At 53.1% G+C, this 26,961-nt stretch overlaps 4 protein-coding genes and 2 pseudogenes across 4 annotated transcripts; 3 read left to right on the top strand and 3 right to left on the bottom strand.

The window, feature by feature from the left end:
• Positions 1-1,851: 1,851 nt before the first annotated feature.
• SAPIO_CDS0409 (uncharacterized protein) lies at positions 1,852-6,827 on the top strand (the record flags this gene model as incomplete). The annotated part of the gene is made up of 7 exons (XM_016783195.1): positions 1,852-2,247; positions 2,408-2,585; positions 3,367-3,806; positions 4,309-4,316; positions 4,405-4,577; positions 4,643-5,324; positions 5,381-6,827. 7 exons carry the CDS (start codon positions 1,852-1,854, stop codon positions 6,825-6,827), a joined length of 3,324 nt encoding a protein of 1,107 aa, XP_016646395.1.
• Positions 6,828-7,868: 1,041 nt separating this feature from the next.
• SAPIO_CDS0408 lies at positions 7,869-8,252 on the bottom strand (annotated as a pseudogene; the record flags this gene model as incomplete).
• Positions 8,253-9,894: 1,642 nt separating this feature from the next.
• SAPIO_CDS0407 (uncharacterized protein) lies at positions 9,895-12,957 on the bottom strand (the record flags this gene model as incomplete). The annotated part of the gene is made up of 8 exons (XM_016783194.1): positions 9,895-10,042; positions 10,093-10,385; positions 10,490-10,517; positions 10,582-10,716; positions 10,807-11,043; positions 11,523-12,336; positions 12,450-12,517; positions 12,881-12,957. 8 exons carry the CDS (start codon positions 12,955-12,957, stop codon positions 9,895-9,897), a joined length of 1,800 nt encoding a protein of 599 aa, XP_016646394.1.
• Positions 12,958-13,200: 243 nt separating this feature from the next.
• On the top strand, positions 13,201-14,277 carry SAPIO_CDS0406 (uncharacterized protein; the record flags this gene model as incomplete). The annotated part of the gene is made up of 3 exons (XM_016783193.1): positions 13,201-13,362; positions 13,626-13,767; positions 13,838-14,277. 3 exons carry the CDS (start codon positions 13,201-13,203, stop codon positions 14,275-14,277), a joined length of 744 nt encoding a protein of 247 aa, XP_016646393.1.
• A 3,644-nt stretch (positions 14,278-17,921) lies between these two features.
• Positions 17,922-20,309, top strand: SAPIO_CDS0405 (uncharacterized protein; the record flags this gene model as incomplete). The annotated part of the gene is made up of 4 exons (XM_016783192.1): positions 17,922-18,051; positions 18,862-19,309; positions 19,389-19,558; positions 19,633-20,309. 4 exons carry the CDS (start codon positions 17,922-17,924, stop codon positions 20,307-20,309), a joined length of 1,425 nt encoding a protein of 474 aa, XP_016646392.1.
• A 1,791-nt stretch (positions 20,310-22,100) lies between these two features.
• Positions 22,101-25,391, bottom strand: SAPIO_CDS0404 (annotated as a pseudogene; the record flags this gene model as incomplete).
• Positions 25,392-26,961: the final 1,570 nt, after the last annotated feature.

The following is a 26,961-nucleotide window of genomic DNA, read 5'->3' as shown; positions in this document are numbered from 1 at the left end:
GGTTCATCGGCCCGGCATTGATGGCATCAGGAAACACACAATCGCCGCTAGGCCTCTGGAGCTGAGCGCGATCACACCCGCTCCGCTTGCCACGTTCCATCGTGGGCGGTGGCCACTTGTCTGGGGTTGACCTGGCTCGTTAGTCTTGAGGCCGGTCACCGCGTTCGAACCATTAATTAGTTTGCGGAGAAGGCATCCGTCCTACACTAAGGTGAGAGCAGGCCGCATTGGAAGGCAATTGAGGGCATGAAGAATCTCCAAGAGGCCCAACCTGGCATCTCGTCAGATTTCCTTCCAATCGAACGGGTCCTTCGGCTTCGGACCGCAAGAGGTTGCGAAAAGGGTTACAGCGCCCCTCTCATGAACTGAAGATCGTCCATGAAGACCGCTCGGCACAATTATTTGCGGCTCCTAGATGGTGGAAAGTAAACCCGGCAGTGAGGTGGCATGCGGCCAAATGGAGATTTACAACCCTTGGAAATTTTAAAAACGCGCCCACGAGTCAAAGCGAGCGCTGTTCTGGAGATAAAGTCCGCCAACCAGAAACGAGAGCCAACATTGGATTTCCGAACAACAGTAGCAGGGGACGCAACCCGCGCTGAGGCATTGAACATTTTGAACATTTTCACGTTTTACTTGCCAGCGTCGGGGTGTTCTTGGTCACAATTTAATTGTAAGTAGGGGGTGACCGAGGAGATTGCCAACTTCTTTTTCAAGGCCAAAAGGGGATAGAAAGAAAAGGAGGAATGTGAGGAAGAACGATCAATGTTGAGCTGCAGCCGACCAGTCTGTTTCCCCCTCTTCTCCTGTCATATTCACTAGACACTTGTCTTTGTAAACTCGTCTGCTGTTCTTCGAAATGGTGATCAAGCAAGCAGCCCCACCAGATTGTAAGAAATCCAGGCTCGGTGATAGTGACAATGTGGATCCACGATATGGTGATCTTTCGCCCCCAGCCTCAGCACTGCATCGCACCTTCCCATCTTCCCCATTAATCTTGGAGCCTGAAATAAGCCTCAAATATCAAAATTTGGGTCGGAATTTTCAACAGCAGGGAACCCGTGGGATCTTGAGGGTCACTCATCAGGGAATGCTTGAACTCTTGGGATCCCCAAAATATAGTACCGCTGGGTTCGAAACGCATAGCGGACTAGAACCACCAACTTTTTTTTTTCGCCCATTTTCTTTTTCCTATCCTACTTCACCGTAACTTAATTTTCCTCATATGCTGTATTTCTCGCCATCTTGGAACTATGAATTGCCTTTGGTTTTTATTATTATTATTTTCTTTTTCCTTTTAATATACTGATGTGCAGTGTTGAAAGTCCCGCTTCCCGAGATGGGCGCGTCTTTCCCGAAACTCAAGAACTCTTCTCAACACGGACTGTTTTCATCTAGCTTCCTAAAGTATTATCTGTATACAGGGGCTGCCCTGTGTCGGTAAGTAGAGAGGTGAGGACAAGAAGGATCATTTCTTTTCCTGGCTTCAGGGTGACCAGGCTGCAGGGGTGCTGCGACTGAGGCCTCCCCTTCAATGACATCGTGGCTGGTGGTGTCGAGACAGCCTGGCAATACATCTGTCTGCCTTGGGCGATAAGGGGCCTAGCTTGGCTATGGGTTCGCTGAAAGCACTGCCATGCGCTGCCATGCATCTCCAATGGATCGATCAACCACTCTTCCAAGCGCCACCCGCCTGCGGCTTCAGAGAGCGGGGCGGACGAAGCCTTGCCAACCACGCACCTCAACGTGACCCCATCAAATGTCTTCTCTGCGGAGAAGAAGCGATAGACGATTTATTTGCCAGTCATTTCCTCTCGGCCAGCGTATGGTTGCCAATTCATATCGTCCAAAATGGCAGAGTTGGCCTTGGCCATACTACCTCTAGTCGTGGAAGGCTGCAAGCTCGGCGTCAAATGCCGTCACAAATTGTCATCGTTCCGCCATTATATGGAATCCGTTGAGGAAATTCGCGTTCTTTTCTCCGTCCAAGTTCGCAATTTCCTGCACGAGTGCGAGCAGGTTCTCAAACATGTGCTCGAGAAACATCAACGCGTCCAGGCGAGCCAGCTCCTGGACGACTTTGACCATTACCTCTGGACATCGTCAGATCTTGAGGAGTCGTTCCACGACTACCTGGGAATGTCTCAGGAACCTTTCAAGAACTTGGTGAAATTGATTTCCAAGAAGGTGGCTAGTCTAGAGTCAGATTTGAGCCGGTTTGACGAGGTCGACGAGAGCGGAGGAGAGGTATGTTCGTTTCATGTTCTATTGTGTCTGATACATGTAGCCTGGCAGTTCTCGAAAGGCTCAATATTATTATTCGCAACATTTATTTCATTTCATTTTTTTTCTTCTTCTTTCTCATCTGTCCAGCTTCTAACGTCGGGCCAAATCCACACTATTACAGGGCGGCAGCGTAACCCACCGAATCTCAAATCGCAATAAGGTCGTGCTCGACGAAGCCGTGTTCGAAAAAGATATCGAGAAATTAAGGCGGTGGATATCTGACCTTCGGGGCCTGCGGGAACGAGCAAGCCCAGAGAGGCTAGCCGGTCCTACCAGGGCCCAAATTGCCCAGATATCCGGTCTGCCTCACGAATATCGTACCAGAAAACAGGATGCAGCTCTATGGCTTAAGGAGACAACTGCAAAATGGACATGTCTCAGGCCGGAACATTCGCGGCATTCTGCGAAGCTTCTGCTCGCAAGTACCTCTCCAGGACGTCCCTGTCTCGATTTGGTTCTACATTACGAAGACGGAATCCCGGAGGGAGCGATAAATGGGAAATATTCACGAGGGTACGATCACCTCCCAATCTCTAACAATCGTATCACGATTCTCACTTCCCACTCGTTCATACAGAAACAACCACCAGATCTGCGTTCAATCGAAACCAATTGCTGCCGAGACTGGTTTGTTGACGCCGGAAACTTCCGGCGTAGGGTCCGATAGATCTGAGTCTCAAGATCACAGCGCGAAACGCCGTCGGATCAGCAGCTCGCCATTCAAGATATTTTCGGATCATACGCGCGATAATATGGATGAGCTGGGGTCTAAAAGCTCGTCATGCAGTCGAAGCACTTCGCCTCCTCCCAGAACGGACCTGTCAATGTGCAAAGACTCCTGCCGGCTATTCTCTAACTCCCACATGTACTTTGGTGATGGCCACCGTCCTTTGTGCTTGGGGCACCTTGAGTCGCGTGTCCGAAGTTTCGATCACTTTCCCGGACACAATTCTTTGGATCAGCCTCGAACACTGGTTACGGGGAACCTAACGCCGATCCAAAATATCTTCTATTGGCCACTGGACGATAGTACATGCGATGGGACAAGATTCTGGCTTGCCAGCTTGGTGGTTAAATCAGCTCTTCAGCATCACAACACCCTTTGGTGGACTGAGGATTGGACTCTGGACAGTTTGGCATTTTATCAGACCCGAATGGGAGAGCTCTCGGATGATCTCCAGACCCTGCACCTCACCGCCGATCTACCCAACAGGACGGACACTTCACAAACAGCCCAGACGTTAAGTGAAGCAGCTTCAGCTGTCGAGGTACGACGCGCAATGAACAGACGCGGCATTCGAAATCTAACCCTCTGGTGTGTTGGCGTTGCCTTTCTCCAGATTGGCCTCTGGCGACCCATTCGCTGGGATGATGACGAGGAAGTCCGTGAAAGCCTCCCGAGCCTGGAAAGACTAAGCAAGTCCTATTTTGACATGACGGATAAGCTGATCAATTGTGACTTTGGGAAAGGAGCGCGGTTGCAGAACCTTGACCTTCAGAACGAGGTCTATAAAACTATTGTGTGTGAATTGGATGCGATCTTGGATGAGTTTCGTAAAGCGGGATTCCAGAGGTGATGGAAGAATCAAACCTTTCCAAGTTTTACCCGTAATCATCTCGCCCACAACACTGCTAGATGAATATCGTCGTGTTGCGTAGATACGTTATGGCAACCCAATTCAGTTCATGTGTCTTGCTCCTGCGATTGTTTTCAAGACATCAAGAGCATGATTTTTGTTCCTGCAGTCCTGCTTAGTCATCGAATACCCCACTCTTCACCCACCTAAGGCCGAAGCTCTGCGGCGGCGACATCGAGGCAACATCAGGTCTGGAAGGGCTCTTCCAGTTTGCCAATATCGAAGAAGTGCTTCACTAAGGCGATGAGACGATCCCGATTAGCCATGCACCTTCAGGCCTTTGACCAATTTCCAGCATGATAGATTCCAAACAAGTTGACCAGGAGGTGCATCACCGCATCACTCATTGGCGAGACACTCTTCAGCCTGATACTGATACGACCAGTTCGGATGGTAGCTATATTGGTGGCATCGCTCGGTTATATTCGTCCGTTTGCGATCTATATCGGTGCATACTGACCAAACTATTATCTGACGAAAGTATTCCGACGTCTTTGTACCGAAAACTGGAGCGAGGCTACAGCTCCATCATCCTGTGGTCCTACGATTATGGCGTCCGCCATGGAAAACTGGATCTGGCCCTCGCTCATTCCAGGGAGATCCGAGAGGCTACAATCAGCTTTCTAGTTCGAATGATTGATATTCTCAGCGCTCGTAAATAACTCGCATTTTCCGCAGATGCGAACCTCATCAAGACTTGCTGATGATAGGGCTTGCAGGTCTCATCCCTTTGACTTCCCTGGCCCAAGATGCGAACGTTCTCGAGCATCGCGAAATTGTTGCGGTAACAAGGTCGGAAGTGCTAGCGAGTCTCTCAACATGGGATGGACAGGACGAACCAGCTACTTCGGACGACACGAGGTTGCGACGTGACGACTCTTTGGCGAAGGTTGCTAGTAATCTGAAGACGCTGGCTCAGGCGTTGATGGATATGGGGCCACTCTTCGATGAACCGTTGCCTGACGAAAGCTTCGAGGAGACAGCCGCGCACATCGACATATCAACCGAGGTTTCCAACTTGGTGGCTCTCATCATATATGTTTACCCCAAGTGTGACAAGTCTGTGGCCAGCGGCATTGCCAACTCGCTGCTAAGAACGCTTCGAGAGCGCAGGACTTCTAGGGATATGGCCGAGATATCAACTGCCTCCGAGGACCAACATCCCTTGCCGAAACTTGTTGCCAGCGCAAAAGCCATGACGATAGCCGATTCAAACTTCGTAGACTCTGCTCTAGGCACATCGATAGGAACTAGTTCCTACGCCGAGACGATCAGGTCATACAAAGGAGGTTCCGATCTACCCGTCAAGATCGAGTTGCCCAAGCTCCCTGTGAGGGGGCAAGCTTTCCGGTGCGAGGCCTGTGACAAGATCGTACGAGTTGCAGACGAGAAAGCCTGGAAGTAAGTTATAACAGAGGAGTCTAACAGACAAAAAAGAAGAAAAGAAGTTGACGTAGACCCAGGAGACACCTTATGGCCGACGCTAAACCCTATATGTGCATCGAGCCGGCCTGCGTTCTCAAGTTCAAGCCGTTCGGGTTCAAATTCCATTGGATTACACACCTCTCCCAGCATTATTCTGCGGCCAAGGAGCCTGTAGTGTGCCCTATTTGCCAGGTCTCATATAACATCAGTAACGGGGGCGTTCGATTAATAGCCCAACATCTTTCATACCACCTCGAGCCGTTGGCAGCTGAGGTGATCATTCCTGGTGTGACCTTCGCCGGTCCGAATGCAGACGACGCGACACTCTCTGAGGATGACGATGTCTCAACAGCTACGGAAGCTCTTGGATCGGACGGACCCGGGACTAGTCCAAGAACTCGCATCGCTCCGGAGAAAGAGAAGATGGCATTCTATGATCGGCCTCCGCGACTCCTCTGCCACTTATGCGACGACCATCCTCAGGGATTCCGTGGATCTGACGAACTTTCTCAGCATATGAAATCAAAACATCCGAATGTACTCACGAAATGGCAAATTCGAGATCCAAGAACAGTCGGTATTTACAGTAGCGTTGAGCCGATAACGCCGTTATCAAAATGCGCACCCTGCCGATCGGGAAGGAAATACAACGCCTACTACAATGCTGCCGGACATTTGCGACGCGCTCACTTTAGAAGGAAGACGTCCTCGGAGCCAAGTCTCCATGCACCTGCCGAACCCTTTCCTTCAATGTCTGAGCTGAAAAATTGGATGGTTAAAACCGAGATAGAGGAAAAGCCCCCGGAACCGAATTTTGATTTCATGAGTATTAGTGACACGAATATTGAGAACGACACGAGTGGGGACGACGTCCTGGATATTAAATTCATCGTCGACAGGGACCCTGTCTTTCACGTTCGTGCCAGGACCGCAGTCGACACGCCACTGCGGATCGGACGGCACGACACCCATAACGCGTCGGTGCCTGCAGCGCCGTCGACAGGGACGACCTCGCAACAGCAGCCACAACAACAGCCACCGGAGCAGAGATCCTCGGCGGGGGTAGTGAGACCGGCTGTGCGGGCCGACGAGACAAAAGTGTCAAGGGAGAAGAGGGAAGGTGTGTTGCCGTTGACAGCAGGGTCGAGCGCCTACTCCGAGGTAAGCCCCTCAGAGGCATGCGATTGGTGCAGGGATCGCAGAGTGCGGTGCGAGAGGGCGAAGGATGGGCCATGTCAGCAGTGCATGAAAGCGGGGAGGATATGCGTCGTTAGACCTAAGGAGACGGACTGGCTGGGGAAAAGCCTGGGGAAAAGGCTTAACGCGGTGAAGACGAGGCTTTGGCCTAGCCTGGAGAGGCCGGAACGTCGACGGCAGCAGGCGCAGATACCTGGCGGTGTGGGCTCTACTAGTGGTAGCAGTCATGGTGTTGGCAGAGGAGAAGCCCACGTGAGCGATGACCCACCACCGGATACCTGACACTTTCGGAACTTGTAAGAAAGAATGACAAGCAGCGCTAGTGACGTATTGATGCAGGATCGCAGACAATGCTCGGGAAGAACGTGTACCCTAGCAATGGAAATCGGTAAAATAGAAACTCAGCCTCCTCTAGGAACTGGGACAACAACCGGGCCAGCACCCGGCGAGGTTCAGAGGAATCAGAAATCGGCATGCTCGACACCTGTATCGAGATTCCGGCGTTGCAGGGCCACATATTGGGGTGGCATAAATGCCCCGAGCCATGTCCATCAGAAGCATGGTTATTCCGGAGTTCTCCGCCCTCATTGCCTTTTCTCCTCCTCCCGAAGAAGGATATCCATAAGCCGTTAATACGCCAGGGAGAACTGGCGTGGCTCAGGACAAATCTTAAAGTAGGATCGGATCAGTGGAGAAGAGGAGAGCCTCTCGCTTCCCCAACCCAACGTTGCATCACAGAAATACGAGGACGAAGTAAGTAGTTTATATTGTCGGCCCCTCGGCTAAGTTTATCTAACCTCTCAAGACTCTGTCATCTTAGAAATATTTACAGAGAATAACTCCGAGTTCACACAACTTGCTACCATCACTGCGCAGGTCTCATCAGTCCCTTCTTATCCTCCCCCCCTTTCACTTCCTCCCTCGGTTAGCATTCTCGAGATTTGAATCCTCCGTAAAACAACTTGGCCCTAAGCCGTAGACATTGCACCACTGGCAGATATCGGATCTGTTAATCAGAAAACAATTCTAGGAACACACAATTGAAGTCCCAGATGGAATGAGAACTGAAAAAGGGTTTCGCGACGGCCTTATCAATCACACTTCACCGAAAAGTGTCGAGAAGATATCGGAATGGTTAAAAACACCATAAATTTATTGTTATTAGTCTGGTAGTACAAGGGTGACTAGAATCCGTCTCAAGAATAACGTTCAAGGTTTGAATACCACCCGCCCGCTCTGGTACAACCGGCCATAAATGTTCTTAAGGAACACCGCAGAAAACTCAACCTCCTCGCCCGCAGCATTAATCGTCCTCACTCTAGCTCATCCTACACCCGGGACGTCCACTCCGCCACATACATTAAGATCACCCACAATGACAAGGCCGCATCTGTGGCTAGTGAGCATGATATTAAGGCGCTGGGGGTCGCAAGTGAACCCGGGGCCGGACTTGATGGAGGTTGCCATCACGGCAATGACGATATCCCCCTCTTTGCCCTGGAACCCGTCGACCGTGGAGGCTGGATGCATTGTCGACAACGCTGAGTACCGCGGACGCCGCCTCATCTTGGTGATGACTTCGACGTTGGCAGCATATGGGGTTAGCATAACCAATCGGGCGGCGTTACCCTTCTTCTTTGTGATGAAATCAGCGGCAAAGTCGAGAGCGATTTCCACCTGATGGGGACAGCTCTTCGACCCCGTCATTTCATCAATATGGACTACGGAGTTCTCGCAGTGGAGGAACAGGGGAAAGAAATTCCCCTTCGGGGGTCGTCGAATAAGGGGCCACTTCTTCTCGATGTGCTGTTCCAAAGCTACGCCGGCACAAAACTTTGGGAGACTAATGTTACAGACAGAGCCGTACCTGGAAGGGTCTTCGGGTTACACTTCTGTGGCAACCTAGTCGAATAAGCCAACACCCACTCGAAGCTGCTCATGAAGTCGAAAGACAGGCATGATGGAGGCTTGGACAAACTCTAGAGGTGAGATATGGGCATCATCGGCAAGTTGGTGGTAGAAATTGTCACTCCTATCCTTCTCTTTTCCAGTCATAACAGTAGGAGGCAGTTGTCTAGCATCGCCGCCGAGGAAGCAAGGGATGAGGGTATTGCCCCAGACACAGGCGAGGTCTGCCCGATATCTGCTCAATTGTTTCTTCCAATTTCTCATTGCCCCTCTCCCTCCTTTCACCCCTTACAGTCGGCTTAGAGCAAGGCTACTCCATCACTCTGGTTCCATTTTTCTTTCATGAGTTGGAGATTGGCGTTCATACCTCCTCCATTTCCCCAGATAAGCCAATAGATGTTTCCGGCCAACGTGACTGGACCCCTCTTACTTGGACTATTTCGCTTCCCTAACGTGGTGAGTGAGCTGTCGTCGGATCTGCTTGGCGTAGCGCATGGCTCCGTGGCGGGTCTGCAGGGCCGATGAAAATGAGCTTAGTTTCCTGATTGAGCTCTTAATGAACTCCATCAGAGATACCATTGGCTAGTGCAGCCAGCCCGGCTCAACTAGAGATATCCAAATGGACTAGGCAGCGCGCTAACGATACTAACGATACCATGGAATTGGTGGCAGGGGGCCGCCATACAGTACCTGATAAGTTTGGCCTATGTCTACGAGGTTTAACGAGTGCCTGCTAACCCACGCGGGACGAAACGTATTCTTTCAGTTTAATCGATAGGGAAGATATGTTAAAAGCTGACGATAGAGATCGGATGAGGGCTAAACGTTCAGGCTAGTATCCGACCTTGTGCTCCATGTCCAGCATAACCCAGGGCGGATCAACAGCGAAAGGAACGGAGCGGAGAGGACATTCACATGGACAAGAACCACACAATCAAGTCGAAATGGAATTCTAGTCATCGGGTAACGAGCACGGGGGCATAAGCAGCATTTCTGATGCGTTGGCGCATGTCAAGGCTTATAAGTGAGCTGGACGAGGGAGAGGACAAGGTTCAATATTGTCTTGCCGTGGTTCACAGAATACACATGTGCCAAAAACATTAAGAGACAAGTGGGTTTGAAGGAGGTAGAAATTTTTATTTGATATTTGATATAGGAGCGTCTTTAAATCGACTAAATAAGGTCTGTCTGCGCTGAAACTGTTTGGAAACGAAGTCTTGTCGGTATCAACATCCCTTACAGCCTCCCTCCCTCCCTTCCCTCCCCCTTTTTCTCTACGCCCTTCTGACTCCTCATCTCTGGGCCTAAGGATTATACCAGGGTAAGAAATAAGAAACCTCACACAGAGACAATTGCCGAATTTTCATGAGAATATAATTCACTTTCCCACGCACTTATGTCTGACGTCGTCAAACTCTTCAAGCTATCGTTGTAGTCAATCTCATCTCGCGGCTGGTTTGTCCTGGCCATCGTCGTCTCCGCAGTTATTGCCCCAACCACCACCGTCGTCTTCGCCCTTGGACCAGCCGTAGTCCTTATTGTCGGCGGTATGGTAAGGGTCGGCATTGACTGTAGCGACGCGATTCTCCCTTCGGAAATAATCTAGGAAGGCTAGGAAGGTGTCGCTTTTGACGGCTACAACTTCTCCCTCCTCGCCCTCTCCGGCTTGGGCTTATTGACCCTGGCAGACGGCGCAAGGGTATCGATATCACCCACCACGAAGAGACCCCCAATCTGACGCGTGAGACCCACACAAATGCGCTGATGACTGGCAGTAAAGCAAGGTCCGGTAGCGGCCGTCACGCACAAGACAAGAATGACCAACTGGTTCTCCCGGCCTTGGAACGAGTCGGTAGTGTTGACGAAACTGTCCTTGAGTTGAGCTGATGGATGTTGCTTGAGATCCCCCAAGACCTCGACTCGCAAGCCGTGCTGGGAAGTACCATAGCGAGGAATTCACCATATAGGCGAGGATAGGTTCTTGAGAGATTCTGGCCCCAGAGTGCAATCTCGAGTTCCGGGCAGCCATTAAGTACTTTTCCGGGATTACTGCGGCCGTATTCCCTTTGTAGAAGCATCACAACGCGCAGAGACCCGATGACGTGTGCAGGGACGTTTGCGGACACACCTGGGGTAGATGCGGAAGGTGCGACCTCGAACGTGGGGATAGGGAAACCAGGTGGCGAGAACGGTGGAAACGGCCTCTCGATGCCGGATTTGGCGGTGGATGGGGGGATCGATGTACGATGAGAGTCTCTCAATCCTCGACGTGGTTCGTCTCCTCTGGGTGTCCAATCTCTTCTCCCTCTCCTCGGTAGTTTCATTGGCCTGCTTGAGTTGAATGGCTTCCTACTGGCGTTGAAGCCGGGCCGCTTTCTTCTCCGGGTCCATCCTCGCGTACTTTTCCCGGCCTTTCTTTCTATTCTCCTCCACGTCCGCTTCGGTCTCTGCAGCGCTGATCTTCGGGTCTCGTAGCAGGTGCCTAGGGATCATCTTGTCGTACTTCTCCGGGTCCACGTTCTCCTTCCGGCATCTGACGAGCCGTCTGGCCTTGTCGAGGTTTTTGGAGAAGGAGGCGAAAGTGACATGTCTGCAGAGGAGATGTCAAAGCTCATGCCACTCGATGGGCTTTGGGAAAAGGTGCCACGGGCAGCTCTTATTCTTGTCTGGGTATCGCGAAGCGTTGAGAAGGTCGTGGAAGACTGCCTCGGCAAGGACGGCCACAAAACATAAGTGGGTGCGCGAGATGGGATCCTCTACTCGCTACGACCCCAAGATGTGCACCAGGGTAAACCAGTGCGCCTTTCTAGGCTTCCCATCCCACAGAAAATGAGTCAGGAGGTTTCTCTGTTGCACCAGAACATTGGACCTGTCCCGAGTCTTCTTCCTCTTGTCGAGCCCCCCTATTCCGGCGGCTGAGTCGACGTCAAGGTGGTGGTGGACATCGGGCCCAACGCCGAGGAGGAAGCAGCAGTACACCCCGAAATCAGATGTATGCATGCGCTGGAGGACCAAGAAGTCTTGAGGCGACGGTGGCTCTGGCGCGAGGACGAACTACTTGATAGCCACGAGGTGTACTCGTCGATCTCCCGCGTCCACTCCTCAGCTGTCGATGCGCTTAGGACTATCGACGCATTGTGAGACATCATTGGCACGTTGTCATGCTTTGAGCAGCGTACGTTCCCGATTGCCTGGCCGACATGCCCCACGAATGCGCCGTTGCATGGGCGCGCTTTGTCGTACCTCGCGCCACCGAGGAGGTCCCGGTTTATGAGCAGCTGCCCCACCTCCTCTGCCGACAGACCATAGTACTCCGAAAGGTACTTCCGGATTCCCGTCTGATCAACGAGGCGTTTCAGCGCGCCCGTCTCCTGTTGCCTGAAGAGCTCCTCTGTATCCACATCTTCGGCGTCATCGCAGTCCAAGTTAACCGGATCCACTGTGGCAGGAGGCAACGGAGCCAACGCGGAATGGTGGCTCATCGACGCCCCATCAAGCTCCTCGGCATTGTTATTATGGATCCGAAGAGTGATTGGCGCGCTTTGGATCCCTTCCGGGATTGGGATGAGGTAGGAATCACCCCCATCCATATCCACACCGAGCTGGATGTTAATGGCATTCCGAGATGCCCAGTGCCTAATGACTGCAGCGAGCTGGTTGGCCTGGAGGTTATCCGTATTGTCAAGACCAAACTCGGAATTGGCAGCTGCCACCTCCTCTGAGCGGAATGCCTGGTCTAGGTCCTCGAGTGTCGACTGTGGGAAACCGTGATGCTGGGCTTGCATGCTCCCAATGAGGGCGTAAAAGCCGCAGCGCCGGCCGGTGGACGGGGTAGGGATTGGCGTAAGTCCGACCGAAAGAGATGTCGAAATACCCGACGGTTCTGTTTGTGTCGGTGTTCTGGGAAGAATCGGGGGAAGAGTTGGGAGAGAGGAAAAGAAGAGGGTGCCGCCCCTTATATAGTTGAGGATTCCGGATTTTTGCACCTTCCTTCACCTTCCTTCACCGGTGGAACTTGAACGTGAATCACAAGTCGAAGATTCTCCTCCCTGAACTGGCAGAGCCTGTGATTGAGGTCAATTAACATTGATCAATTGATATCATATTGGCTCATAGATTGTAGCAAACTGGCCAGGCACGTCCTGGCTCATCTCTCATCTCCGGGCTCCAACTTCCCGGCGTCATTGACGTCATTCATGTGGTCCAGTCTACATGAATATCTCGCTCGAAGACACTTTCCCAATTCGACTCGATGCCATTAGCTCACATCGACATCCGTCAACGTTCACCGCAAGGGAAGGTGTGGCTTCCAGTCTCAGAAGGATGGGGAAGGAGTATTGATGGGGTTCCATCAAGACCCCAAAGCTTCTGACTTGGCGCAATCCATTTTGGCGCAATCCGTTGATCCCCGCCGACATTTCGAATACCTCGATCTCGAGTCCACTGGGAGGTGGAAAGAATCATCCATGTTAACTTGAAGTTGGCAGAGATCCGCGTCGTACATGTCGCAGTCTTGAACCGCGCTCTATCTGAATCTCAAAATTGTTGCATTGTCCCGTAAAATATTCTTAGTCATCAACCACCTCAATCGAGCTCTTGGATCACCAAGCTTCATTCAAGCTTCACCTTCTGACCTTGACCATCCTCTCGCCCAACTCCGACCCGCCTCAACGAATTGATTGTCCGCCCAAATTAGCGACATAGAGAATTCGTGAATCCCCCCTCCCAGTCGATCAATTGCCACCTCATGTCCTTTCAACGACCTCTCTCTCGCGCCGTGCGGTGCGCCGCCCGCACATCACGCCCCGCGGCATCCTGTCTTCCTCTTCCCATCGCAACACGGCGACAGTACCAGTCCAGCGCGCGACCCTCCGGCATCATTCCCGTACCATACATAACAGAAGTTACCGTGCGTTTTCCAAGCTATCTCTCCGTTCTTTGGCCGGGGAAGCACTAACCTCGAGAGTAGTCCAGCGGCTGGAGGACATGTTGGTTTCCACCCTTCCTCGCCTAGGTTTGCGCCCTTGATTAGCTTCTGCGCATAGACTAACCGCGATTTAAACGACTGCAGCGGATATATTTTCCAAGTTATTACAGGTGAGACTTTTTTTTCTTCCCCAATTGCCGCTTTTTCTTCTTTGAGCTGAACACTTACCCGGCTTTTCTTCAAAGGAGCGCATAATATGTCTCTACGGCTCGATCGATGATGGCACGGCGGCGTCGATAGTATCCCAGCTTCTATGGCTCGAGGCCGAGAACCCAGAGAAATCCATTACCCTCTACATCAATTCCCCTGGCGGCATGATATCATCAGGTAAGGAGGTAGAACCCATTCATACTGAACACAGATCCACCCGCAGAAGCTAAGGAATGGGACGTGTAAGGTCTCGCCATCTACGATACTATGACCTACATCCGGCCCCCCGTATCGACCGTCTGCGTAGGCGCCGCATCCTCCATGGCCGCCCTCCTCCTCGTCGGCGGAGAAGCCGGCCAACGCTTCGCGCTCCCCCACAGTTCCATCATGATCCACCAGCCCCTCGGCGGCACGCAGGGCCAGGCGACCGACATCCTCATCTACGCGAACCAGATCCAGCGGGTGCGCGACCAGGTCAACGAGATATACAGACGCCACGTCAACAAGGCGCTGGGCGGCGATAAGTTTGACAGGAAGATGGTGAGCGATCTCATGGAGAGGGATAAGTACCTCACGCCGGAGGAGGCGAAGGAGTTGGGGATTATTGATGAGATTTTGTCCAAGAGGCCTGTTCCTCCTGTGGAGGGGCAAGAAGGTAGTGGGGGTTCTGATGGCAAGCAGAGCTAGTTGAGAAGCCATGGCGATACGGGATGGAAGGTGCTACAGATCCTTGAACAACAGGGAGGTGGTCTAATGTATTTCTCTCCTCGATATTCTATTGCAGTATGGGCACCTCGCACCTAGTCCTAATGGCTTAGGGACATGAGCTGTGCCATCTCTGTCGTAAGACCAGTTAATCCCCCGTAACCCCTTCAGAGCCCGACGACAATACCCTTACCACCAGTCTCATGATGGCATAGCTGTCCAAGTAAGACGTCTTGTTTGTTGCCATACAGTAAGACGTCACCCCGTCTGCTTCAGTAAGTGCAAGAACCAAGGGGGCATGGAATGCCGACTAACAACTTGTGCCAGGAGAAAGACGGGAAACTACTCGGAGTCAACTAGGCTGTACCCCAGTCCCCATCTCTAACCTGGAGCGTCGAAAGCCAGTCGGTGAGGCCGGAAGAGAAATAGATGATGACATCCACATGGGCAATACTCCAGTCGCCTCCTGCCTGTGGATATTGCTTCCCAGTGGATCATGTCTTGGGAAGGCAAGGGTAATGAACCCATGATTTCCTCTACTTGAAACACATGCCTGTGACAAACTTTTGTTCTGGTGACGATGGTTCATGCTATATTGGAAGGAGAAACCCACACTGATTCACTCTGGAATTTCATGTTTGCCATCCAATACCACAATCATAGAAGGCAATCAATGGCACCATTCATATGGCAAGCACGGGATTCATGAAGTCATGGATCATTCACAACCTGCCACATTGAGCAGAATCATAAATTGAATGGAACAAGATGAATCATTGCATGTGCCATCCATTGAGTGATTCATGGACCTTGCCCAACATCTATAAATACAGCCCTCCCCTCCAACTGAACCCTCTCTCGAATTCTTCCCCAAACACATCCCGACATTCTCATTAGCACAGTCTTTTTGTCAAGCACTACCATTTACTGCATATATGTGGCCTATCTGGCTTTCATTATGGCTTCTTCCAATATGACCTCCACCAACTTCTAAAGAGGAGAGCCGATCACCTTGGCTCCACCTCTGCTGTCTGGCTCTTGAAGCCCTAAATCGGGCGTTGGATACTCTCCGGGTTCTAACCGATCGGATGGATCACTGTCAACCTATGGGGACGACATCATTCTCGTGGTGATTGAACTGCCCTCCAGGGAGCAGCAAAATTGCAATTTCAGGAACCGAAGAACAAAGCAATGGCCCCTGCCGTAATGGAATAGTCCTCCAGTTTCATTAGAACATGAGGACCACCTGCTGCAAGTCGTCGGGCGGCTCTGTCATATCAGGCAAGGCGAAGTCTGAGGACTTCCATCTGCTGCCCCCCTTTGCGTGTTCTCCTCTAACAAGCGTCAAGGATCCTCCAAGAGAGGGAGGCAGCTGCTTTGGGGTAAGGTCGAATCGATCGCGGCAACGGAAATCCATGCCAGAGTCATTGTGAAGTATCATTTCCGAGTACTTCGGCCTGGACGGCAGAGCAGATGGCAAATCGTCTCATCGATCGGAGACGCGAGGAAATTCGGGCAAAACACCAAACGCCAGAGCATTCGAGGCATCAGGCCATCCAGAGATCGGGAACTCGAATCCCTGCGTCCTAACATGACGATATCGAGGTCGCGGCAAGTCGATCCGCAAAACCACATTCCTCACTTCTTCCTTATATAGCAGGTCTAAGGCAGCCCTGGACTACATCGGAACCGTCCTACATTTCCCCCGCACCTATATAGACCACGCTGACTTCTACAGCGCTGGCAAGTCCGCGAACGCTGAGCACCTGATGGTCTTGTGATCAAGCTCTAGCCAGGCCAGTTCGAGGTGGTTGGCAGTGAACGAATTTCTTACAGCCAAACCCTTCCTCGTTGCTAAACTCGGCGTGTCCAAGACGACCGGCAACAAGCAGCATTTCCTTGTGGCAGTCAAGGTGCCCATGGAGAAGCTCGTGGATGGGCTCGGCATCCCATTTCATCGAAAACGCAAGGCCTGTGGCCTGGGTAAAAGGTCCGAACTTGTGGCTGCCGACGACGGTCCGATACATACTCGACCAGGGAAGCCACACCATGCCATTCAAGGAGGATGCTGTCGCTCCAAAGGCAGCGGGGAATTCCTCCAGTGATTTCTCTTTGCCGTGTAGAAAGTTCCCCGACTCGATGTGTGGGCAACGGTATGTGTGTCGGTGTATGAAGACCCTTTACTGGACTGTGATTTTTTTTTTCTCTCTTCTTTTTCTTTGCTAATGCTTATCCGGAACTTAGATACGGAGAATGTACAATGCACGTCGGAGGCAAGGTCCTGTTGGGGGCAACATTGCCGGCCGCGGAATCGTCACCTCCGGTCGGCTCTAGAGATGAAAGCCAAAAACAAGAGCGAGGATGAAGCCGAAGAGCCCACACCAGACGACGTCAGTATTACCCTGGATGAGGCATGCGTAACCTCTTTCGCCTGCACCTTCATTTGCCAGCTCGCAGCGATGCAGCTCTCGTCACCTGTTGGCCAGGAGCCCACACTGCCGTGTCAATGAGGTTGATTTATATGGGCGCACTGCTTTGGCACGGGCAGCTCGGAATAAGCATGCTGCTTGTATGCGGCTGCTTCTCGCGCATCCAGGCATTGATATCGATTACGGCATCCCCTCGGAGGAAACTGCCCTATGTTGGGCTGTCAAGCAGGACTGGGTAGAGGGGGTGAGGATATTGATAAAGCACAGGCGGACAATACCCTTCCAGGTAAGAGTGAAAGACCTGTTACCGCACCGGTTCCCGATGCCGGGCATGTATTTGGGGTATATGGGGGCTGTTAGCTATGCGGCCTTCTACACCTTGTCATAGCGCCGGTATCCCAGGTAACCGGGGAATTAGACAGTCTCGAACTATCCCTCGAGGCGGGTAAACACGTACGAGGACCGCCTGACCGCCCTTATATAGTCTGATGCACAAGACGTGTTCTGCCTAGCGAAACATCCCACCCAGATACCCAGATGGTCACTTACGCTTCTGCTTCGTCAATACCTGGAAATATTTCACAGCCGAGAACGGTTGTGTCTTGCCTGCCGTGATGTAGGTCTCCAAGGCTTGGTATATACACCTAGCCATCCCTGGCGCCCCCCTTCCGACGGTGAAGCGGCCAAGTGAGGATGGAGAAACGGAAGCGCCAGAGGGAGGAAGCCTTCCGGCCCTACTACCGCATATGCACAACCGACTTTAGCGTGTGCTGCTGGCTTTCTCTGCGATCCAGGACGCAACCCGCCCACAACTGTTGTGCCGATTCTGGGAAGACGAGGTGCGAAAATAAACAGTCGCGAGTGGGGTGACGAGATTGACGGCTATATATTGCAGACGGAGGAGCCAGAGGTTTCATCTACAACCATAATAGCACAGATTCCGAAGAACCATCGCAACCAACGTCAGACCATGTCCAAGAAATCGACGGAGAGGATATCGATATATCAGAGATAACCATACTTGAACACAACGGCGGCAGGCCTCCAGAAGTCAATTTGGTCAGACATCATCTCGTAGAACACAGCACCATCCCCCAGCCATTCACCCAGGTCGTCCTCGACGAAGTTCACCTGGCCAAGAAGCGAGAAGGGGCAATTGTTAACTATCTGCAAAGGGAGGTGTTTACATTGGTTCACATGGTGTCCGCAACCCCGATGCGCAACGACCTACATGATCTCCTAAACTCATCACACCTCATATGGGGCCGGTTCGGCACTAAGGCCGCGATCCCCTTCGACGGTGACATGGCCGGACTTACAGTCCGCAGTACGCCCCCGCCTCCGCAACGAACACAATCGACGGAAGGGTCACCATGGGTGTTTGGCCCCCATTAACGCCGGAGCAGCAACCGAGCTCCGGTTGTGGATTGTAAATCCTAGGCTATTTAAGGGAGAAATCCGCCGTCTCGCTCCGCCGTCGCGGAGAAATTCAGTGTCAAGATTGTCAGACCTATCCTTCGCTTGATTCAGAGGCGCCGGACGATGAACACACCGCTCAGTCTGCCGGATGGGAGGACCGTGTTCCCGGGAGTGTCGGTTCCCCCTTGCACCATCGCCACGGAAGATTTACCATTTGGTGAGCCGGGCGGAGAGGCTTTCTTGCCTTTTGGAGACTGGCCAACTCAGCATCATCTTCCTGTAAGATATAGAACGCAGAGCTGGCCGACGATGCGGCATACATTGTGCTCGCAGAGAGTAGAGAACCCTTAACGTCAGAGCAGAAATTAAACCATCAATTCCCTCGCCGACTCTCGGACAATTATTCGACTATATAAATCGACGGCAGTCAGTCGCCTCTGGAGGTCCACCGAGGACAACGAGCGACTCGCAGGGGGGTCTCATTTCCGCCCCATTCGGCTTAAACCCGGGCAGGCCAGAACTCTACCACGGCTGAAAGTTAATTCTTGGGATGTGTCTCGGATCAAGTCCCACTACAACACGGGGCTTCTGAGATGGGAAGAGGGCAGATGCTTGACGCATCCTCAAACAAGCATGGACCCCAGTGTCTCTTCGTTTTCATCGCGGCTAGGCTCGTGTTCCCCATTTTTGGGAACCCCAAGAAATCATTGCATCGCAGGCGCTGCTCTCAAGGTTCTTCCTCAATGGTGTCTCTTACCTTTTCACCTTTCCCTCTGGGTCCCCTCGCCGCTACCAGAGACCGTTGACTTGACCGATGCGGAATCTGACTCGGAAGAGGCCGTTCTATCCCGACGCCCCTCGCCTGATACCTTGCCCCGCCCTCCACCTCCACCTCTTCTCCCACCTCTCCTTGTCCCCTATAACGAGGGCACAGCAAACAAGGTGGATAAACAGCAGCTGGCGAAGGGTTTTGTGTACATGGTAAAAGTGTTTAAAAGAATCAATGGTACACTTGCAGAGCTCCAGAAAGATCCGGCGAAGGTCAAACTCAACTGCGAGAAGTATCAGAGGGAGCTGGACATGCCTCAGGCGGAGGAATCTGCAGCTCGGAGGAAGATTGCAAGCCTCGCAAAGCAGAACAAGGAGTTGGGAGAAGAGGTCGCTAAGTTGAGAGAGAAACTCGAAACAAATGGGGGGTTTGGGACAAACGAAAGCAGGATGAGATGGGCTGTGGAGGGTCCGCAGCAAAGAAGCAAGAGAGAACTGCGGAGGAGGAGCCACTGGGCTCGAGCGTGGTCCATTCTCCACTGAGGAATTCAGCACGAAGATCGTCCGACCCATCCTCCGCCTAATTCGCCGTCGTCGCACCATGGAGACACCATTGAGCCTCCCAGATGGAAACATAGTCTTCCCCGGTACGGCCGTCCCACTATACACGATCACTACCAAGGACCTGCCATATGGCGAGCCCCTCGCGGTGGAATCTCAGACATCTGCCAACAACAGAGGAAGCGGCTAGGCCTAGGCCCGATGGCCGATCAATCTCTCACCAAGAACCCCGGCCATGACGTCCAACCCGCCGCCTTCGACGGCTCCGCCCCACCACGAATTAACCTGGCGACCTACTTACATGAGGCCCTGGTCTCGCTCGGCGGCCGCAACGTCGACGTTTTCGACCCAACCAACTCCCGAAACGCAGCCATACTCGAGGACGTGAAATCAGCCACGGCAGAACACGCACACGCCGTAAAGACCGACGCCGATGGCGGGTTGACGTATATCTTCGGCATTGCCTATAAGGAATACCTCTGCTTGCCGCCGTCGAGACGCGCCGAAATGCTATATTTTACGCTTGGGAAGAGTCCGGTGCTCCTACGAACGGTTGAACTCTGTAGAGAGTGGGTGCCGGCCCGAGATACGGGGCATTATCCCCCCCAATCAAACTCAAGCACTGATTCGAGTGCCCCCCAACCTCTTGCCTTTTTGTCTCTGTTGCCGCACCCGACGATTAAAGGCTTCGAGGCGGCGCCGTGTATCTTGAGCTGCGAGCTGGTCTGCGGAGGCGACGAGTGGCTATCGATCCAGCGAGTCTTCCACCTCGGATTGTGGTCATCCTCGCAGAAGCCGTCTTATATGGCGTATTCACCGCCTGGAGAAAGAGATTAGGCGAGACATCAAGCCGCAAAATCATTACGTCTTGCCAGGGCCCGGTGAGTGGCATGGCCGATAGAATTCTTCCGGGCTTCTGATATGACCTGTATTTCACCTTTACAAACAGCTTTGAATGGGTGTCGGCTTGTTTGACCGGATTGCGGCGGAGGTGTACCCCGAAGACCCTTTTATATACGGATCTGTTTGTGGCATTTCCGAGGTAGTCTCCCCAAATTTTGCTGCTGGAGTGGCTTTGGAACAGTACAGTGAGCGAAAAGGGCTCCTCGTTCGGTGGTATCGAAAGGGGAACTTCTTAATGTGTTCCTCTACTACGAAGACTATTGTTTATATCAATGGAATGCCCAGAGCGAAGAGCTGTCCTCAGCAGGCCGAAGTTAGCCTCGACTTCGCAACTGGTTTTGTCGTCGGGAAGAAGGGCAACGCTCACCCCATATACTGCCAACATCGAATTAATCACCAAGACGAGGCAGCATCCGCGGTTTTAGTTCCAGGCGGCACTGTTCATACTTCCCCATGATTCTCCAAGAGACCTAACCTGGGATGGGACGGCCCGATCAGAAAACAGAAAACCGAAAGGAGAGAATGGTCTCCATTTTTACATGTTAGTCGACCTGGAGAGAAACGATGTAGACGACAGCTCGGCAGAAGTAGAAAAGTCGGATGGGCAAGGCGGAATATTGGTGCGAATATGGACCCAGAGAAGAAAGCGGCGACGGTAGGGAGACTTATAGATCTGAAGAAGTACCCAATCTCAAACAGGCCAGCGGAAGTTCACCTGTATAGAGACGCGGCCATGAAGGCGCAAAATTAGTTTGAAGAGTTAAGCGGAGGGGCACGGGCAACTCCTGAGCCGAGGGAAAGCTCAGAAGAGAAGAGAAGAGTACAAAGAAGTGATGGAATCGACGGGATGAGTTATATGGCTGCTACTGCTTAAATATGGCCCAGCATCGCTCGGCACCCTTGACGCATCTAATACTACTCACGCTTTCCCTTTGCTCCCGTTCCAAGTTTCTGCTCGTGATGCGCTGTGAGATGGATCCGAGATTGTTGACAACGACGGGTCCCTTGCCTACATCGTCCGCAATATTGCTGATATAAAACTCGGCCTCAACCGGACTTGCCTCGGATGCCCTGGCTAATCTCTCTTCCCAGAACAACACCGACATGTCATACCGTATCTATGCCCAAAATCATGGTGAGGTCGAAAGGGGTCGATCCATATCGTGATGAACAGTGTGTTGCTACCTATATTGTTGCCGTATGACACATGTCAATTCGCCTGAGTTGTTTTCTAAAGCGTTGTGAGGATGAGAACAGGGGCGGCGGGATGTCAGGAAGTCGCCGGTCCATTGGAGAAGAGATTGGATCGCGATGAAGACCGCCCAAAGGTTCTGTATCCTTCGAAAAGATACATCGAGGGAACAAGTTGAAAGCCGGTGTTGGCTGAGGGTGGAGGGTAGAGGCCATTTCAAGCTGCTCGAACGGGACGGGTAGACATCCTCGACTTCGCTTCTTTCATATATCTAATACCGTTAGCAGCACCGATTCAATCCAAGTTCGTGAACCCAGCCATGGATCATAGAAAACACATCAGCACAAACACAACAACAAACACTCAAAAATAAGACACATAAACCATTTTATTCACGTCAAACAGACGCTAAAGACGACCAAAGACTACACCCAAAATCCGCTGTTCCGCTGTTCGTCTGACCATATCTGTCCGCCAAGGCAGAAGACAAAGTAGGCGGAGGCACACACCTCAACCAGGCAACAATTTGTTTTTCACGGACTCGACGGGTCGCGAGCACTAGTCCAGCTCCCGGTGCCACTCCCACTCCCACTACTCTTCCCCGACGCGGCGCCCACACTCGGTTTCCTACCCCAAGGGTAAGCGACCACTCCGCCCTTTAGACCCTGGCGGAAAGCAGCGGCGGTGGCGGTGGCGTCTTGATCTTCGTTGCTGAGCTGCGTGAAGCCAGAAATGTCGCTGAGCATCGACGAGGACCTACCCCGCATCTTAGCGCCTTGGGCGATCGTCGCCGGCGCAGCAGCCACGGGACTTGCCGTGATAGCGCCGCTGGGGAAAGGCCAGAGGGGGGGAGCGACGGAAGGGAGGTGAGAAGTGGTAGGGTTGGTGACGGGGACGGGCGCGGAGATGGGAGCCAAGGCGGTTGCATCGGTCGATGTGGGCCAAAGGCCTGGATACTGGGCAGCAGTTGTGGTAGTGATAGCAGCGGCACTAGTGGCGGAAGAAGAAGCAGGCAGAGAAGTGGTAGAATTCCACATAGACGACGGGTACTGCGTAGTCGGAGACGGCAACGTAGCACTATGATGCCGCTCCACCTGCGCAGCAGCAGCGAGTTCGTAAACGGGCGCATTCGTCGAGGCGTAAATCTGGGTATAGAGAGCATGAGCCTGTTGCATAGCCGTCGCATGCTCGTCCTGCAGCATCGAATTGTCCATCTGTACCGAGTTGAAATCGCCATTGAGCTTCTCTTCAGCCGCCGAGACCTGCTTCTGCCACGCCTCGCGCTCCTGCCGTCTTCGCTCGACCTCGTTAAGCCCGCGCTTGTTGGCATCGGCAATGTTGGCGAGCTCGTTGTCGACCTTGGCCACGCGGTTGGCGATCTTGTTCCGTCGCGTCTGCAGCTGTTGCTTGTCGCCCTCTTTACCTTTAACCGCCGAGTTGACCGACGACGAGTACGCCTTGAATTCCTTTTGCGCCGTCTCGAACACGCTCTTCTCGGCCGTCCAGCCCTTCTCGACCTGCTTACGGCGGGATACCACGTCGCCCGGTTCGTCGTCGAACGCCTTGAGCTCGGTGTCGAGCTCGCTCGCCTCCTTGTCCGCCTGCGCCTTTTGCGTCTCCTGCTGTCGGATCTTCTGTCGGTACCGGTCGTCCGTACCGCCGGCCGAGTTGATCGAGTGGTCGGTGCTCTCGTTATCCTTCTTGAGTGAGTTGACCTTGGCCTTCCACTCCTTTCGGAGCGTCTTGAGCTTAGCCCGCTCGGCGGCGAGCTTGGCGTCGGAGGCCGCGATCGACGTCTTCAAGGTCGTGGCCGGCGAGTGAGGGCGGCGCTGTCCACCATTGGGGAGAACGCCGCTATTGACCACGGCGGCAGCGGCGGCGGTGGCAGCGGCAGTTGTCCTAATCTCCCGCGTTGTCGTGACGGTCGTGGAAAAGAGGATCTCGTCGGTATGCGTGTCGACGAACTCGCAGACATACTTGGACATCGGACGCAGTCCGTAAATGTCGCCCGTCCACCTCGTGCCGTACGAGCCTCCTCCTCCCGCTCCCGCTTCGTCGTCCACTTCGTCGGTGTTGTCGGGAGCTGGAACAATACGCGCCGAGGGCCAGTGTGCGTTGTTGATCCTGACGTAAAAGGGCTTCGATCGGTCGATGGCGGCCGAGGACGCCGCGTCGTAGGTCGGCTGCATCGATTCGGACTCGGTAAAGTCGTCGGGGAAATGGCTCGTGTCGAAGCTGACCTCGTCGCATCCGACGTACGAGATCCAGATCCGTCCAGTCTCGCGGTCAAAGGGTGCATTTCCTAGGTTGTGGATGTCGGTGGCGTCGGCGCAAGCGGACTCGCTCGTGGCGTGCGACAGCTCGTACTCCTTGACCATGACAACCTTGGTGCTGGCCAAGGCTGCCCACAATGGTTGTTGCAAGCGCACTTGGGCGCTTTGTTTTCGTCGTCGTTTTGTGGATGAATGTGTCGAAGAACTTCCTCCGGTCGTCGGGGTTGGCTCCGCCTCCAGGGCGTGATGAGAAACACCAATGCCGCCGCCACCACCAGCAACAGAAGCCGCATCAGACTCGGACGCGGCTACTGCTGGCTTCCCTGCTTCGGGGTCGCCGGCATTTGCCGTGGCGGCGGCGCTGCTCCTCTCGCGACGGATGTACCACTCCCTGATGTACCGGACAATTCCTTGCATGAGAATATGAACTCCTAACAGGGTAAAATAAGGGTCGGGATGGCGGATGACCGCCGAAACCGCCGTCCTCGAAACTTCCTCCAATGGATCATCGGGATCCGGGGTGAGCCGCCACGAGGGCGGTAAAAGCCGGAGGAACCGAGCCCAGTGCGATCGAGTATTCTTAAAAATGTGAGTGCTAATCACAAAGGCGAAGCACGCGGAAACGGTTCTCGACTGGCCGCCACGGGATGTCGAGCCACCACCGAGGGTAGCCGCAATGACGGGTTTCGCGAGGTCGAGAATGGCGTTCTGGACGGACGGCCATAGAAACAAGAATACCAGCAACGCTAAAATGTCAACACATAACACAGTCACTAGGGACGGCATCGTTGAATGCCAATCTAAGAGTTCCGCGAGGTGGATGTTGACTACGGAGCTGGCGGTGAGGGGCGAGGCAAAAGTGAGGACGGTGAAGACGGTATAGATGACGGAGAGAGTAAGGGGTGAAACGTGCATGAGGATGAGGAGGATGGCCAGGGTGTCGTGGAGAGGGAGGGCCATGAGGACGGTGGCGGCGAAGTCGAGCGGGCCGGAATCTTTGTGGACGTCGACGGCATACTTGGACGCATTCACATCGATCTGACGGGGCTCGGAAGCGGAGGCGGAGTAGTGGTGGTTATTGGAGGACGAGGAAGAGGCGTTCGTGGGATGGTGATGGTGATGGTTGTGGTTGTGATGATGGGAATGGAACGAATCGGTCGACGTGGACGTCTCCGAGTCCGTCCCGAACGACCCTTGACGGGCGAGGTGGTGGCGGTTGTCGATGGCCATTTCGTCCGAAGGAGAAAGCTTCGCGAAGCCGTTGTGGAGGGCGTTGCCGTTAGTTCTGCCGTTGGCGGCAACGGGAGGAGTCGTAGATCCATTCGCGGAGCCGTTGGAAGGCAGAGTCCGGGACGACTGGGAGCTGGAGGCAGCCGATGTCGAGGTTGACGACGAGGTCGACAGGTTCGCGGATCTCGCCTTGCCATCCGAGTGGGCGTGGTTCCTGTTTCGCGAGGCCCTTTTACCGGGTGCTACGAGTCCATTGTCGTGTTTGGTACTGTTACCAGATACGCCTTGTTGTCGCTTGCCCGAGGCCGACCCACGAGGCATGCGCAACCACTGGTCTGCCGCCCCGAAAACCTGGCGCACAGGTCAGGGCGAGCAGAGGAACCTGCTTGTTATTTTTGTTATTCAAACCGCCCCTCGTTGGGTTAATGGGGGAAATCGGATGAGTCTGGGCTAAAAATTCGCTGTATCGTGGAGGGGGATCGGTGAGATGAGGCGAGGTTTCTATCGTTGGGGTGGAGAGACGAGGTTGTAATTGGCACTCCAGGTGGGATTTCGATGCTGCACCATGGGGAGAACTCGATAGAAACGTCGTCGTTGATGGGAGGTTCGGGGTCCGGGCTCGCTGGCGGGGGGCCGGAAGAATTCGAATCGAGGATGATAAGGATGATTCCTAGGGATGCCTCGGTGAGGTGAAAGCTCTATTGAGGGTCTCGGGGGCGGTGTTTTTTTTCCGAAGGTGGCGAGGATCTCCTGAGGAGCAAAAGGGACTGTATGGGGGGGTTCGAGTGGGACAAAAAAATGATGGAAGGAAAAAATTGAATAAAAAATAAAATAGAATATAAAACGCAGGGTCACAAAACACCAAAAAAACTGTACCTCGAGAAGGGGAAGAAAAAATCCACAGTGGAAGGAGGGACTCTGGGTCGCAGTGGAAGGTTTTAGCGGCGGTCGGGTGGGACGGGAAGGAGCTCATGGGGCATGTTTGGAATTGGCACTGTGTTACGAGGTCACTGGTCATGTCATCTTATGTTTCGATACAAGTATCGAAGTATTGCGGGGATTCAGATGCCAGTTTTTGTGACTTGGAAGGTGCAGGTCGGTTCAAGGAATTACCGTGCCTCTACGAAGTACGGAAGTAATACTGAAGTTCACCATCTCCAGCCAGCGCGACAAAGCATCAATTGATAATCTGAGATAGTTGGCTCTCCATACACGTGAGCATAAGTAGGATTCTGTTCCTGTTAGACTTCAGTAGCGCTTGGAGGTAAAACATGGCTGATAGAAAATCCGTGTTTCTGGTGGCAACAGAGCTAAACGATCTGGGCCCGTGGCGGCCTTCGAACGATGCCAAATGGCCTGAGGCCGGCCAAGGGGGAAGGGTTCGTCGCTGCCGGACTTACAAACTAATAATATTAAAACGAGACGAATGCCTCGTGGCGCTCGCAAGACCGGGCGAGGATCCTGTTGCTGTTACGCACATGTACACCGCATGCGATGTGACCGACGTCAGATAACGTCAATTACTCTTGATATGGGCATCTGGGGATTTTGGGAAGGGGGGGGCACAAGACTTGTGTTGTTGGTTCGTCTTCACCTCGGTCTTGTAAGTTCGGTGTCTCGCTGCTTGTGATCTACATCGATGAAGGATTATGGCGGTGATGGCGCTCGACTCATAAGCCTAGGCTGCAGGATAACTACGGTAGGTACAAGTATCAAATGGTGCGTTCGTAAATTGCAACCTGACAACGTACAAATCTCCGAACGCACGTGTACTTTGAATTGGGGAATGTCACAGTAAGCATACTGTGATGGCAAGCATTTGAATTGATCCTTCCTTCCCCCATTTCGTGCGGCTCGACATCCTCCACTGTTTTAAGTGCGTGGGTGGTCG

Source organism: Scedosporium apiospermum (genome assembly GCF_000732125.1).
Source record: "Scedosporium apiospermum strain IHEM 14462 chromosome Unknown SEQ_SAPIO_0022, whole genome shotgun sequence".
NCBI classification, from domain to species: domain Eukaryota; kingdom Fungi; phylum Ascomycota; class Sordariomycetes; order Microascales; family Microascaceae; genus Scedosporium; species Scedosporium apiospermum.
The sequence above is the reverse complement of the archived record's forward strand: the minus strand, read 5'-3'. Positions and strand labels throughout refer to the sequence as shown.